The following is a 12,711-nucleotide window of genomic DNA, read 5'->3' as shown; positions in this document are numbered from 1 at the left end:
TCGTTACACGCTATGCATGAAAGATGTTAAACACGAAGTGTGCAAATCATTACACAAGGCAACAATATATTTAATAAAGAAAACATATTCTCATGAATACAAACATAGCAACTATGTTATCCAATGTTCAAAACATAACCAAATGAATATACAACAAGTCCAAGTCCATGATTTGAATATAGAAACCACATCTAAAACACAACTAGATCATGGAGCAAATTGATAGAATTTAAATAGATAAACATAATTAAATTCTCTAGATTCCGATTCAATTCCAAATAACCTCAATTTAATACATGTTAAAGGACATGGCATGGTCATCACCTATATCCATTCTAAAACTCAATTAGGTTGTTGGAACAACAAAGTAGAACTTTAATTAAATCATGCTAATTTAAATCCCAAGGTTCTAAAACAACTTCTAATAGTCCCAAATTAATATATGCTAATAACAAGTCATGATCAATAGAATTATCAAGTTAAAAACTTAATTAAGCTAAGGGGACCATTAAATAGATTTTAATTAATTCTTTTAATTAAAATCCCTAGATTTTCAAACTTAACCAAATGCTCTCAATTTAACATATCTTAGAGAACATGCCAAGGACTAGTGAAATATCACATTACAAGTTTATTTCATTCAATTTATGACCATGTGAATTAAAATTTCACTAAAATTAAATATAAAATAAAAGTTACAATTCTCATGCAATTAATCCCAATTTTATATATGTGAACAACTATACCTAAACTTAATTTTCTAGCATGCCACAATTCAATTCCAAGTTGTATATCACCATGAGGATTAAATCTTAAATAAGGAATTTAAATAAATGAAAGGTTTGAAAACCTAACCGAATATTCTAAATCAAACATATGTGAAGCTATATGGCATGTAAGTCAAGAATATCAAGTCGAAATTTAAATAGAGTGAATAGTGCACTCGGGGCAAATTAATTAATCAAATTAATTCATAATTACTAATTTTCAAAACACCTCCAATTACTTTCAAATTCAACTATGTTGGAGAGCATGCAAAGGCCTAATTTAATATGCTAACACATATTGATTTTAAGCTAGTTAAGGCCATGTGAATTAATCTTTCACCTAAGATAAATATTAAATAAAATCTTTAATACTTATTCAAATGTTCCAATTTTAATACACGACAATGAGCATATCAAGGGGCAATATAAAATCATGCTACATGTTTAAACCAAGTCATGAGCAACCGGGAAAATTAGATCCCATATAAGAAAAATAAATAATAAAATCTCTAGATTTTATATTTAATCATGCAAACAAGTAGTATAAGCATCACAAGCATGCTATATAACAAGAATTTAAACCTAAAACATCCCCTACCTTAATTTGAGATGAAAATCTCAAATGCCATCAAAATGGAACGGCTCCGAATCCGACGAAACTACTAGGTTTTGTCGGGGACAACGCCGTGAACATAACCCCCATCAAAGCCCCATCAAAATCATGACTTGACCTCAAAACCAAACTCAAGAAATGGTCAAAACTGAATTCTAATAAGGGGGAAAGGTAGAGCACGGCGAGGGGAACAACAAACGTTAAGACCGAAGACTTTCCATCAAGGAAAAGTGAACCAAAAGAGGAGAGAGAAGATGGCAGAACCCCTTGGGCTGCCATGGGAGCTCCAGGTCATGCATGAAGAGGGGAGAAGATGAAAAATGAAATATCTCACCCCCCTTTTATAGAAATCTCAAAAAGTGCCCCGAACGGGCCCTACCAGGTCCGAAAAAGTAAAATTTGAGCAGACGCACTCAAATGGCAAAACTTTGTGAACGAAAAAGATTCAAAATGATAAAATATGAACAACGGAAGAAACAGAGTCAAAAACTGAGTCTCGAGCAAAAAGTTATGCCCAAAACAAGTTTGGCGCTAACTCGGGCCAAAAACCCTGAAACTAGAAAATATCGTCCAGGAGGAAATTCCAAAAGTACACAACTCGATGAAATGTGAAAATGAATCTTGTACGAGGATCTAGGCTCAAAATAAGACATTTTGCAATAACTTTCATTAATTGCACAATGGCCCCTCCAAAAAGTGAAAACTGCACTTATGACCCAGAATAAAAATAGCTTCCAAAAATATTTTCTTAAAAACCTCTGAAATAAAATATCTTCAAAAGATATTTACGAAAAACACCCCAAGAAAAGAAAATAATTTCAAAGAACTTTGCATCCATACCCCTATGGACACCAGGAGCAACCAGAGTACTTTCTTGCAAAAGTAAAGATACGTATTTTGAGGAAACCACTCAAGATGAAGGCACGTGAATTCAAAAACCAACTCCGAGCATGAGAAGTGAGGTTGTGCCAAAAACTGACAAACAGAGATAAGACGAAATAGGGAAAATGACAGAATAGGGAAAAGACGAAATAACGCATAGTGTCCGAAAAACGAAAAATGCAAAAATGACTCGGTCCTCAAAAGAAGTTATCAATTCACATGAAAAAGTCTAAGAAACCAATTCTGAGCACTCGAGATGACACTAAGCGACACAAAACAGAGCTCAGAAAAGAAAATTAAACGAAAAAAATTCATTCGTAAAATTTCAAGAAAAAGGAAAGGGCGGCAAATGACCGGGTCATTACAGAAATTAAGAATATCACCGGAAGAACTGAACAAGGACCGAACACAAGGTCACACCGAGGAAAGGAACATAAAGCACTAAAGGACAACTCTAGAAGCCCCAAGATCCAACTAAAGGAATGCAAAACCATGAACCGAAAGACAACACCTCATCAAACGAATTGACATACAACCCAACGTCAACCTCCAACGGAAACCAAGGCAACATCACTCTAAGACATGGAACACGACCAGAAGCAACATGGCAGCACGAATAGCGACTATAACCCGCCTACAACGTACTCAAGGTGCGGTAGCATCAACAGCGTCTAATGCCTGCCCACACTTACATTACTGGCTAGGTAATGCAAGGTAACATCGACGACAACTAGCACTCGCCCACCACACACAACTTGTATGGTAGCATAACAATATAAAACCCTAATTCATCACCTGCCCCAAACAAGCTTACCCTTGAAACCTACCGATACAAATGACATCAATGTCAAAACGATCATTACCAAAAACATTACAGAAACCAGACATTTTGTGAGAGTTGAGATATGGTCCAAGATGTCCAGCTAGACCATCCTGGCCAATCCCAAAACTCTGATAACAATGCCATAGGTACCGTTACGCTTAAGGCCTCAAATCCTCAATACCAGAAAACTGACAACCCCAAGTCTCAAAACACCGTTGTTAACAGCACCAGTCACGAATCCAAAACTTGACAAGCCTGTGCCCTCAAGCCAATGGATCAAACTTTACAAAATTAAATAACATCACCATCGCCCTAGTCACAACGACTCCCAACAAAGCAAATAACCCAAAATCCTCTATGTCCTCCTAAAGCTAACCTCCTACAAGGCTACGCCTAGGAATCAAGACACCGGATCAAACTCACACACACAATCTCGACAACTAAGGTTACACAACCCCAGGCACAGTACAGGAAAGATAAAAGCATGAACTAAACCAAATAATCAGTCATAAGACATACATATATAAGGTGACCATGTCACGACTCATAAAATCAAATAATAAAAACCAGATCGCACCATACAACTAAACACATAGTGTACCAGGGCAATCAAATATGCTACCTATCAAATAGGGGTTAAGCATCAAGGACACGCTACACATCATCTATGACGCTAGCATGCTAAACAGATATAGTAAATGGAAAATACATCATCGATATCATCACATAATTACCAGATAGTCACATATCCTAAACACGTTTCTATGGCATGCTAAGGCATACAAACATGTAAAAACGACTATGCAAATAACAATCCCATAAGTCAAAAGCAATAAGGGATGAAATGTCTCTCAAAAGGACGAACTCACTGAAAGTGAATCCCAAAAACCCGGATGGTTCCAATCTCTCACCGTGAGGAAATGAATCATCTCCCAGAGTGAACACTAAGGCTCCCAAAACAAAGAGTCTACAAGTCTTTCCTAAGACTAGCTCAAACCAAGATGGAATCCCAACGCCACACCAGACAAAACAACGATGCAATGGATGGTTCCAACACTAGCCATTACGAGACATCAACAGAGAACTCAGCTCAGGATGCCAACGAGTTCGATAAAAACTGGGCAAGATTCTAACGGAACCCTAAAACACCACCCCCAAGTCTTAAATGACAAGGGAGAGTAATTAATTGCACCAATGCAATGCAATTAATTACACGAAACCACGCACACCCCAATAGTAGCTCGTAAGATCTATCTGGGTAACACCAGAAGGATTCTAGGTCAACACACCTATACATATCTTAAAACCATTGCCCTAAGAAGGCAAGACATAAGAACCTCACCACTGAGGCTCACAAGGCAACTTCCCAAATCCCCAAGGAATGACTCGAGTCAATCCCGACTCATTGCCCCATGACACTAAAAACAAGACCCCAATGATGTCATCACATCAAGGTCACCATGAAACCTCAAGAGACAAAACCAACACCCTGGAGACTCTCCGACCACGTCGTGACGCCAAGAAGAAAAAAGGAAATGAAACGGTGCCTCCCTGGCCCACGTCTCACTCTTCCAGACAATGACTGCGATTCTACACTCACATGAGCCTTACTCGCATCAACCGTCAGACCAAGGTCTTGAAACAACCAAAACCGACGAGAAGAACAAGAAGGTTCCCGTTGTGGGTTCCTTACAGAATGAATTTCTCCTACCCAAAGAAGAAATTTAGCAAGACAATAATGCATCCAAGGGATACGACAGACCCCAAGAGACAATGCCCTGGCGTTAATCTCTACCAACCAAGTTGGAACAACATGTAATGTCAAAACAAGACATAAAGGTAAACAACTAGTATACAGCATAGCAACAGGCTACCTACTCACACAAGTAGTAAAAATCACATAAAGCATGTCAGTGTATATAGGAAAAAGATATGAAGCATGACGATATGCTACATATAATCATGCTAAGATGAATAAACACATATGACACGTTAAAACAAACAAGCATATACAACATGCTAGGCAGACAAGCATAAATAACATGATAACACAGACAAGCATGGAAAATTTACAAAAGCCTATAAGCATATACAATATGCTAAGGCAAACAAGCACATACAATATGCTATAATAAATAAGCATATATTATATGCTAAGATAGACAAGCATAAATCATATGCTAAAGCAATTAAGGTAAGCTTCTAAACAAGTTGCCACATAAGTAAACAGACATGTTATCAATTCAAAATATGTTATCAAGAAGCAATTAAACACATAGAGCATGGCAACACAAGCATGATATGCACCCAAAACCCGTCGTCCAAGGTATTCGAACCTAGGAGCTCTGATACCAGCTGTGACGGCCCTGGTTTTTCAAGCTAGTGCGTCCTGTGATGAACCGAAGATTGACCCGATAACGGATCCAAATGCGGAAGCGGAAACAGAAAAACAAGACCTTGGAGATGCAATGCATCTCTAAGAACCCAAAGTGACCTTCCATGAGGCCACGGATCTCAACGAGAACAATACGGAAATGAATGATCAGAAAAAGACCGAACAGGTTCCCAAGGGTAAAATAGTCTTTTCACATGGAAGCAATGTCCTTGGAATGTACATCATTCCTAAGACATGTCCGTGACTTCCCATAAAGTCACAAGACTCAAAGAAAGTAGCGGAAGCAAATTACAAGAAAATTGGACAATTTTTTTTTTTTTTTTCCCTAAATGAAGGAGTTTTTATAAATATGAACAATATAGTACAAAGACAAATAAGGGAATAGCCTTACCAAAACAAAACAAAACAAAACCCTTAAAAAAAGGGAAAACAAAATGCTCAAAACAAGCCTATAAAAACAAGAGAGCTACAGGATGTCCCGAAGGCATACCCCCATGACATCAAGTACCTCCCAAAGAATACATTTTGCTAAATCCTTAGGCTCTCGAACTGTATCATTATATATTCTGTTATTCCTTTCACTCCATAAAAAATATAAGGAAGCTGTAAACAAGATCCTGGCTCGGCTGCACTCATCGTCTCTCGCTTTCTGGGGGGTCTAATGTTAACACGAGAAGTGGCCCTCGTTTTACGCCTACGGGCAGGCGCTTGAGCCATTTCCACCTCAGGAATTGATGTCGCCATGGCAGGTTACAAAGACTCCCCCTTTTGCACTACTGGTGGTGCAAGATCAGGCACGAAGCTACAAAGCGCACCCCTATTAAACTCTATGGGAGGTCTCAATGAGAACTCCCCCGCATATATCACCAATGCCTTCACTCGCTGGGCAGGGCTAGAACAGAAATCTTTCCAACTTGCTAACTCTATGGCCTAGAGTGAGCGAGCTGTCTCCGTGCACATAAGCACTATATCCCTTCTTGGCACGAATAGAGCACCAACTCCTTTTCGCAGCAGTCCTATGTGATCTGCTACAAACCTCGCGAAACTCCCATCATAAGAGTCCTCGCCCCCAACAAAAATGTATTGCGAGGACACTCCCTTATCATAGCCAAATTGTAGAGGCACTCGGCGAGGGTTGTAAGTTTTTAATATTTGGCCACCCTCCCATTGGGCAGGCAAATAACCAGGGGTGGTGACTAGCAAAAACACTAGCACCTCGCTCGTGTTTAGTCGATGAGCCCCTACCAGAATATGCTCATCATGGTCAAAGTATATAGGCATAGTCAATGCCCCAGGCAGGTCCGCAGCATAAGGGCGAGCGATAAATTGGAAGCTCTGGTCCAAGGCATACCCCAGCTGTCCTCAAGGGGAGCTCCCATACCACCTCATACCTCGCACAACCTGTTCGTCAACAGCCAAGTCTGTAGGGGTTGGGGTATAGGATTGAAATCTCTCATACAGAAACATCGGTAAAAAGAGAGTAAATGCATAAGAACTATGGGCGTAGCGACCAACAGAGTGCACCATGTCCTCCCCCACCATATCGAGGCGATGGTATAACATCCCCAAAAATAGAGGCGCAAGGGCCACTTTCACACCACTTACTAACTTCATCTCAAGGTCCAAGAGGTGAGGTAAGGGAGCATTTTTAGGAGTACACTCCAATATGTACCTCGAAAGCTAACACAACAAGTAGGCCGCGAGACCAAAGGGGTAGTCAATCCAAGGACTAGGAATTCCCTTTATCCCTTCCTCTGAGAGGTCTTTCCTCGACATGGGGAAATCTCTGAAGTAATAGCGCACCAAAGCACCAAGAGTGGCCTTGTGTGTGCCTTTGCCTCGAGCGGTACGGCAAATCCCTTGTTTGCCCTATAAAGATTTCAAATCTTTGGTCTTATCCAAAGCTATTTCGAGATCTTGGGCTAGAGTCTCCTCATCTTGCAAGAATTCCCACGAACCAGGATTCTCCACACCTTGATAAGGTAATCCCATAAGCTGGCTTATATCTTCGACAATGGGAGCAAACTCTCCCCACGCGGTGACAAAGGTGTGTGAGCTCGAACTCCACCGCGAGGTTAATTCCTATAAACTAGCCACATCGCGAGGAATATGAAGTCAGCGAAATAACTTTATACAAGGCAAGAGGCTTGTCTTGGTTAAAGTTACCTCATACACTAGATTGGCCAGGATCGCGTCAGTTTATGCCTCCCAACCATGACCCGTGCAAATATGGTTCACGAAGTTCATAAAGGACAATGGGTATCGCCCTTGCTCAACACCAAATCTCAAAATAGTGTCTGTAGGAATACGCGAAGCTAAGTTAATCTCAACCTCCTCCTCTATCAATTCCATCACTTCCAGTGGCTCGCCGGCAACCACATCCTGGTTTGCCAGGTGCCAAAACAAGTCATGCTTCCCGAAAAACGGGGCTCGCCACCACTCTGAATCCGGTGGAACCTTAGGTGGAGGGCAGTCCTTCTTGCTCAATTCCTGTTTCTTACTCACCATGATAGTAATCCTAAAGTCTGAGTTAACACAAGCAAAAGATCTTAAGTTTTGTAAATTCTCTTCGCCGGCGACAATGGAGGCAAGGATCAAAAAAAAAAAAAAAAAAACAATAGTAAGGGTAAATCTTTTCTTAGGTAAACCCTCACGCCATCACTTGCCCCCTTTTAAATAGTTCCCTCAGCTCGGGAACCCCCAAAATCGAAGCGGCAACAGATGGCGCATTAATGACTAAAGGTGACTTTTCAATCTCGCGTCCGCTCAATTTCCTCAAATGAATAAATGACCCAGCCGTCTAGACTTGCACACGCAACAATACATTTTGAATCGTCGCACGTGCAGGGGGACAAAATGTGGGTGTCACTTATTAGAAGCTAACATGGCACGTTGACAAGTCAATACGACCCTAACCCAATCCCCCGTGGTGATTTGAAAAGTCAAAGCCTGACAAGACCAATCCTCGAGCACTCTAAGTCCAGGCATCGTTCTAGGCCCATTAAGCCTCGAGGGATCAACTCTCGAGCACCTTAAGCCCTGGCATTGCTCTAGGCCCATCAAGCCTCGAGAGACCAACTCTCGAGCACCTTAAGCCCTAGCATCACTCCAGGCCCATCAAGCCTCAAGAGTCAGCCCTTGAGCTCCAGGCTCATTAAGCCTCAATAGATCAACTCTCAAGCACCTGAAGCCCTGGTATCGCTCCAGGCCCCTCAAGCCTCGAGAGAATAACTCTCGAGCACCTTAAGCCCTGGCATCGCTCTAGGTCCATGCAAGCCTCGAGGACCTAACCCTCGAGTACTCTAAGCCTTGGTATTAGGTCAGGCAATACCACTCAGAGGATTAGAGCCCAGAAAGACTCGTTATTAAAATTCACACATAGCACGAAATGATTGTAGGGTTTTCGTAGCTATAAAGAATCTAAGATTCGGAAGCTTAGGAGGATCTTGGATTGGCGGATGAGAAGTCAAGAAGTGCCTTCGCTTTCAGCAACGCCCAATTAACAAGATGATGGGATTATGTACATTATGTCAGCAAACCTTAAATCACATTTAACCAGCCGGCGGCCAAGCAAAAATAATGCCCTTGATTAAGGGAGAAATGACATGGCAACAAAGTGCAAGGCTCGATGAGAGGATTAGACCCTTCAGGCTCCTAAATCCCCAAGATTACCCACGTAATCTTGACTAGGAGCAATACATACGAGAAACCATGCACAAAGGGGACCATTGGATAATAACCAATGGAATTCAAGCATATAAATAGTATTGTCCTATGAAGAAATAACCAACCCCAGAAGAGGAAGCTGTCATAAGATACTGTGTACTCGCCTTACCACCATCTTAATCTTGATAATTGGTTTTCTTCTCCTCCTTCTACTCTAAGCATCTCCTCTGTTTCTTTCATATTTGTATTTATGATATCACCGTTATATTATTGTTTATTGTTTGATTAAAAAAGAACCCCTACACCTCCCAATCATGAATAGTCTCTCAAACTACACCCCAGATCAATCTCCCATCATCAAAATGATAATAGTGGGCAACCAACACATACTCTTCTTCTGACTTCTACATTAAAGATGACCATAAGCGCGCAAATATATTGAAATTTAAGTTGAATATGTTTGGATTCCTAAGCTATGTGCTCAGTGTAAGAAATTTGGACACACTACTGCCCAGAGTAATTTCTAGTTTTCTCTTATATTTTGAATTTTTGTTAATTCAAATAAAATTGAAAAAGTTGAAATTTGTTAAACCAACCAACATAGTGCAAGGATCCGGCCGTGATGCAAGCACTAAGTTTAGCAAGGGTGGGCCAGCGAGCAAACAAGAACGGGGGCAAGCAATGATGAATAGCGGTAAAGGAGCTTACCAGCGAGGACAAACTGCGACATAAAGAACTCACCGACAAGGAATGAAGAATCCATCGGTGAATTAAGCTCACGACGACGAACGGTAAAGCTCCATTGTGATGGCGAGCTCATAGTTTTGGTGTAAACCCATTTCAGTCTGGCAAGTTGTCTTTCCGGTGCACTCCTCCCCGGCAACGCTTCATGCAATAAGCAGACCCATTTCCTTAACGGCTGAGAAACCTATTTTCTCTCTCTATGAACAGATATAACATTTTTTTTTTTTTTTAAATTATCAAGATGCATAGCCTTCTCTGGGGTAGCGCATTCCTAAGTATGCTGTTAACACTTCATCGTCGAGCACATCGCCATCCATGCTCTTCTCCGTTGACGTCACCCGTCTCCAGCACAGACCCATCTCCAGCCGTTAGGGACAGAGAAAGGGGGGGGGGGGGGGGGGGGTTGTTGGCAGTGGCAAGGCCGTGGGAAAGGAGAAGGAAGAAAAAATCTTAAAAAGGGTACTATCGGTAATTTACATCCATTATATTTTTTATTTTTAATAATAAATTAATAAGTAAGGATAAATTTGTAATTTTACTCTTTTCCTTAATAGCATCCATTAACCGGGGTGGTCAGTGTAATTTATCCTTCTTCTTTTTTTCGGTAAATACAAATTAATCTCCTTATTCTAGTCGTTTTATCTATCATTTTCTATTAAAATATATGACCCCATTGCAGATAGCAAATTTGGTGGTCCTCGGATCGGACAAGGATACACTCCAGTGGACCTGTACTTCACCCACTAAATTTTGTGCAGGAAAAAGTCCAGCGCTGGAGAGTATCGTTGTCCCCTGATATCATCATCTACCTCTTTCCTTGGATGTTGTGAATCGAAATCCTTTTGAAACCAACTAATGATGGAGAATTTTTTCTGTTTGGTGCATTTAAGTTTAAAAAGATTTCATGAGCCCAATAGTGAACAATAATAGGCTTTAAATAATTTGACACTATAATCATTGACTAAAACGATTCTATTAAAATTTCTCTGTCAATGACCAACTAAGTCTCTGTATATATATACATATCAATATATATATATAGATATATATATATATATTCATAAGAAAAATGGGAAGAAGTTAGGAATTCCATGTGGTCCGACAGCAGCGGGCCAACTACATCATTATTGTGCTTCAACCATTTCTAAATCCATTAATTGGCTAAATTCATTCCTTGTTTGGCTTCTACATTTCATTCAAAGGGGGCTTTTGCTTTCATTTGACTGTAAACTCTCTATATACACCATTTGTTACGGTGTTCCAAATAAAATCAGTAAAAAATTGAAACCAAAACACAATAACAAGGGTAGTGATTTTCAATGAGTACATGTATATGAGTAATTGACTTACCAAAACATCAAACATATAATGATCGAAGAACAACTATTGCAAAACAATATTTATTACCAAACAAAAGATGATCAAACATGGAATGGCTCTAGCTGAACATCCTTGGCCTTCAATGGTTCATACTCTCCCAGATAAACCTCCAGATGATCGGACAGGGCGGACTTGTCGATACTTTCATGGTGATACGATTTGCAGACGAAGTAGAGCACAGTTTGGATGACAAGCCCAAAGAGAATCAACTTGAAAAGCAACAACAAACAAATTATGCCAAACACTGTCCTACGCAACATACCTAGTGACTCTCCATGCACAACATACACTTCAAACAGTCTTTGTATGACCACAAGAAAGAAATTCAACATGAAAAAGACAGCTATGGCCACCCACATCTTTCCCTTTATGAGCTCCTTGCTCTTCACCATGGCCTTGAATCCATATATGTCCTCTAGCACCGACACGACGCTAGCCAGGTGCCAAACAATGGTCAAATACACAAACCCTACCACATACAAGGCTAGGCCAACGAAGAACAACACCACACCAATTGTTGTGTTCGAGATTGTGACAGCCCACAAGACGAAGGCCAGTATAGCCACTATGTTGTAACCAAAGAAGGCAATGAAAGTGCACAAAAAAGTGACCATGAGTCTCTTCCAGACCTTTGGGACCACACTCATGACCTTTTTGAAGGTGAATTCGCGGGCCGTGTACACGCAGGCGATGGTGTACACCACCGCGGCGGTGGAGAGGAGGGAGAAGATGAGGAGGAAGGTGAAATAGGCAAACTTGAAGAGCCAGTAGGTGGTCCATTCGGAGGAGACGTGGTCGGTGAGCTTGTTGTATTTGGTGGTACCGGCTCGGGTGTTGTCGAGCTGGTTTTCGGTGTGGAGGATCTTTGAGAAGAGTGTGTGTGATACTTCAATATGTGCTAGGTAGATGAAGGATAGAGGGAGGATCAAAGCTAGAGTGATTTGGCTGAATATCTTCCTGCACGAGATGATTATCTTGTAGCCTTCTATGAACACACCAAAAAGCCCTAGAAATTGCATCTCTTCTTGTTCTCTATCCATGATGTTTCTTTGATTTTGCTTCAATGGAGGCAGAGATGGGAAGATGGAGAAGGGGATTGAGATATGAGGAGATGGAGTGGGAGGATGGTTTCTAGGAAGGAATATAGCAGATGGGGTTGGACTTTTAGTTATCAAACTGCCCTTACATTTCGACTAAACTACCCAAAGTCAATGTCATCTTTCTTCTTTTTGTTTTTTGTTTTACCTTATTTTTATATTTCACTCCATACAAAAGAAAATTAAAAATTAAAAAATCATTTTCTACTTAAATATGAGATGATCTTCACATGTTACTACTTTTTTCTTAATAGAAAATTTCATTCATTAATACAAGAAAAATGATTCTTGCATCGAATAGTTATAAATTTATTATTTTAATTGATCAATTATACAACAAATAA

At 40.4% G+C, this 12,711-nt stretch overlaps 1 protein-coding gene across 1 annotated transcript; it reads right to left on the bottom strand.

Moving 5' to 3' along the window:
- Positions 1–11,311: 11,311 nt before the first annotated feature.
- On the bottom strand, positions 11,312–12,310 carry LOC132272425 (uncharacterized). Its single transcript, XM_059773580.1, has one exon. The coding sequence runs from the start codon at positions 12,308–12,310 to the stop codon at positions 11,312–11,314; it is 999 nt and encodes a 332-aa protein (XP_059629563.1).
- Positions 12,311–12,711: the final 401 nt, after the last annotated feature.

This window comes from Cornus florida, unplaced genomic scaffold, assembly GCF_030987335.1.
Source record: "Cornus florida cultivar Cherokee Brave unplaced genomic scaffold, ASM3098733v1 CherokeeBrave_3.0.0_Hap2_Chr09, whole genome shotgun sequence".
NCBI lineage: Eukaryota > Viridiplantae > Streptophyta > Magnoliopsida > Cornales > Cornaceae > Cornus > Cornus florida.
The sequence above is the reverse complement of the archived record's forward strand: the minus strand, read 5'-3'. Positions and strand labels throughout refer to the sequence as shown.

Coding starts and splice junctions, on each gene's coding strand:
- LOC132272425 (XM_059773580.1), bottom strand. CDS start 12,310: ATGGATAGAGAACAAGAAGAGATGCAATTTCTAGGGCTTTTTGGTGTG.